Source organism: Austrofundulus limnaeus, unplaced genomic scaffold, assembly GCF_001266775.1.
Source record: "Austrofundulus limnaeus strain Quisiro unplaced genomic scaffold, Austrofundulus_limnaeus-1.0 Scaffold14, whole genome shotgun sequence".
NCBI classification, from domain to species: domain Eukaryota; kingdom Metazoa; phylum Chordata; class Actinopteri; order Cyprinodontiformes; family Rivulidae; genus Austrofundulus; species Austrofundulus limnaeus.
Genome location: NW_013952416.1, coordinates 2,468,616 through 2,470,594, shown reverse-complemented (window position 1 = coordinate 2,470,594; position 1,979 = coordinate 2,468,616). Strand labels below are relative to the sequence as shown.

At 43.2% G+C, this 1,979-nt stretch overlaps 1 protein-coding gene across 1 annotated transcript in view; it reads right to left on the bottom strand.

Moving 5' to 3' along the window:
- Positions 1-33: 33 nt before the first annotated feature.
- The window catches only part of hsd17b3 (hydroxysteroid (17-beta) dehydrogenase 3), a gene marked incomplete at its 5' end in the record, with an annotated part of 21,652 nt that continues 19,706 nt past the window's right edge, over positions 34-1,979 (bottom strand). The window contains 1 exon segment of the mRNA XM_014002542.1: positions 34-802. Within this exon segment, the coding sequence (XP_013857996.1) occupies positions 730-802 (73 nt within the window).

The following is a 1,979-nucleotide window of genomic DNA, read 5'->3' as shown; positions in this document are numbered from 1 at the left end:
TTTTAATAACAGCTAAAGGTGACATAGGTACATTATTATGGTATAGTATTTCAATATATGCCTGAGAAACACATAATATTGCCCCTTTTAAAACAATATTATTTGAACCCAGACTCTTTTGTCTCATTCTGAAAGTGACTCAAAATGATCTATGATCTAAAGAAARATTATTTTCTACAGTCTGTGTTGTTTTAACAGAGCTCTCCTCACATGCAGACATTCCKCTTTGACACCACTTCCTGTTGCTTCACATGCAAATATCTCACTGTTAATCTTAGCAGTGTCAGGTTGTTTTTTGCACTATGTTATCCTTACAAAATGCATTTGTATTATTAAAAAAATAATAAAATGAAAATTCACGGGCACTTTAAAACTGATCAGAACCTCTCCAAACTAAAATACCGAGAAGGATTTTTTTTAAATGAGTCAACAATATACGGTATTTTACAATATTGTATAATTTCTCAGGGGGCTGAAAAAGGCTGTACCTTGTTAAACTGTGTAATAAAATTGTGCCTACTAAATAGAAAGAAAAAAACCCCTTATGACCATTTGTATATGAAATTATGCACAATGTTTGGGTGACTCACCAAGCGAACAACTGCACTGGAGAAGCCCTCCTGTTGTTACGCTAACAGGCAGAGGAGGTCTCTACGTGTGAAAAAGAAGCACTGCCCCCTGATTCATTAGGAAATTACACACCATCATTTGGCCCTCATTCCTCTCCGGTTACCCGAGCAACTGGTAGCTGTAATTTGGGTGAATTCGCTGGCTCCTGAGCGCCTCCAGTTCCCATTGTGCCCTGTCATAAAAGAGATATAACACAGAAGCACACACTTTTTTTTTTACAAACGTGACTTTCAAATGCCCCGACTTGCATAGCAGGAGTTTCCTCGTGTGGAATTCAACTGGACAGAAAACACAAGTGAAAATCAGTTTGTTGCACAAAACCTGGTGCAACGCTTGTTTATCTTCATTGCCATCACCTGCAGTTTATTAGTGATACAGTTACTTTACGACGGGCTTTAAATAGTCGGCGCGGGAGAGCTGTTCAGTCACACTGTTTGTGTTTTCTGGTTCTGCTGCGCCAAAGGTGGAAGACACACACAGGGACGGACAAAAAGGAGTGGAAAACTGTATATTTCCCCCCGGAGATAAATATTGAGAGAGCAGAGATATAAACGTGCTGGAAGGTCTGGGTCTGTTTTGCGCTGCCAAAAGGCCCGTGCGTCACTTGATCCATTGTTTAGTGTAGAAAAGTTCCCCGGTAAGCAGGCGGCTGCCTCCCTGCTCCAACTGCAGCCGCTCCACTGTTTATGTTTGCAGGGCCCTTCGCCTTGAAGTGAGGCTGTGTAAGCAAAGCTCAGCCATATGTGAGCGCCTGGCCAGCAGAGACATCACGGGCCTTCTCTTTCTCAAAACCACCCGTCCACCGTTTCTCATATACCTCAAACCTTCAAGCTGCATCGTTTCGTTGACTCTTGTTGATGACTATCTTTCACAAATGTGAAAACTTTCCGTGACAAGGAAATGTCAGAAACGTGGAGTTAAAAACAACAACTGGTTTTGAGGTTTTACAGCTTTCTAATCGCCCGTATTCCAATGATCCGAACACACTGAGTCGACTTTGCTAGACTATATCTGGCACAAAGAGTTCCAGTCTCAAACCAGACTTGGTCAGTACAAATAACTTCTCGTGGCTTTGCTGTGAAAAAGTGAGTCTGTGTGCGTGTCTGAAAGTCAGTGGTTCTGGCCCTCGGCTCCTGGGTGGGCTGCAGTGGCCTTGTGCTCGTCTCGGATCATCTGAGGACCCTTCTGTTTGCTGAAACAACACGCAAGCAGTGTCCATGTAGGAGAGAGGAGTCACACAGGGAGCATCCTCAAAGGCAGCACTTCTTTGCTTCTCTTTAGCCCCTCTAAACACACACACACACACACACACACACACACACACACACACACACACACACACACACACA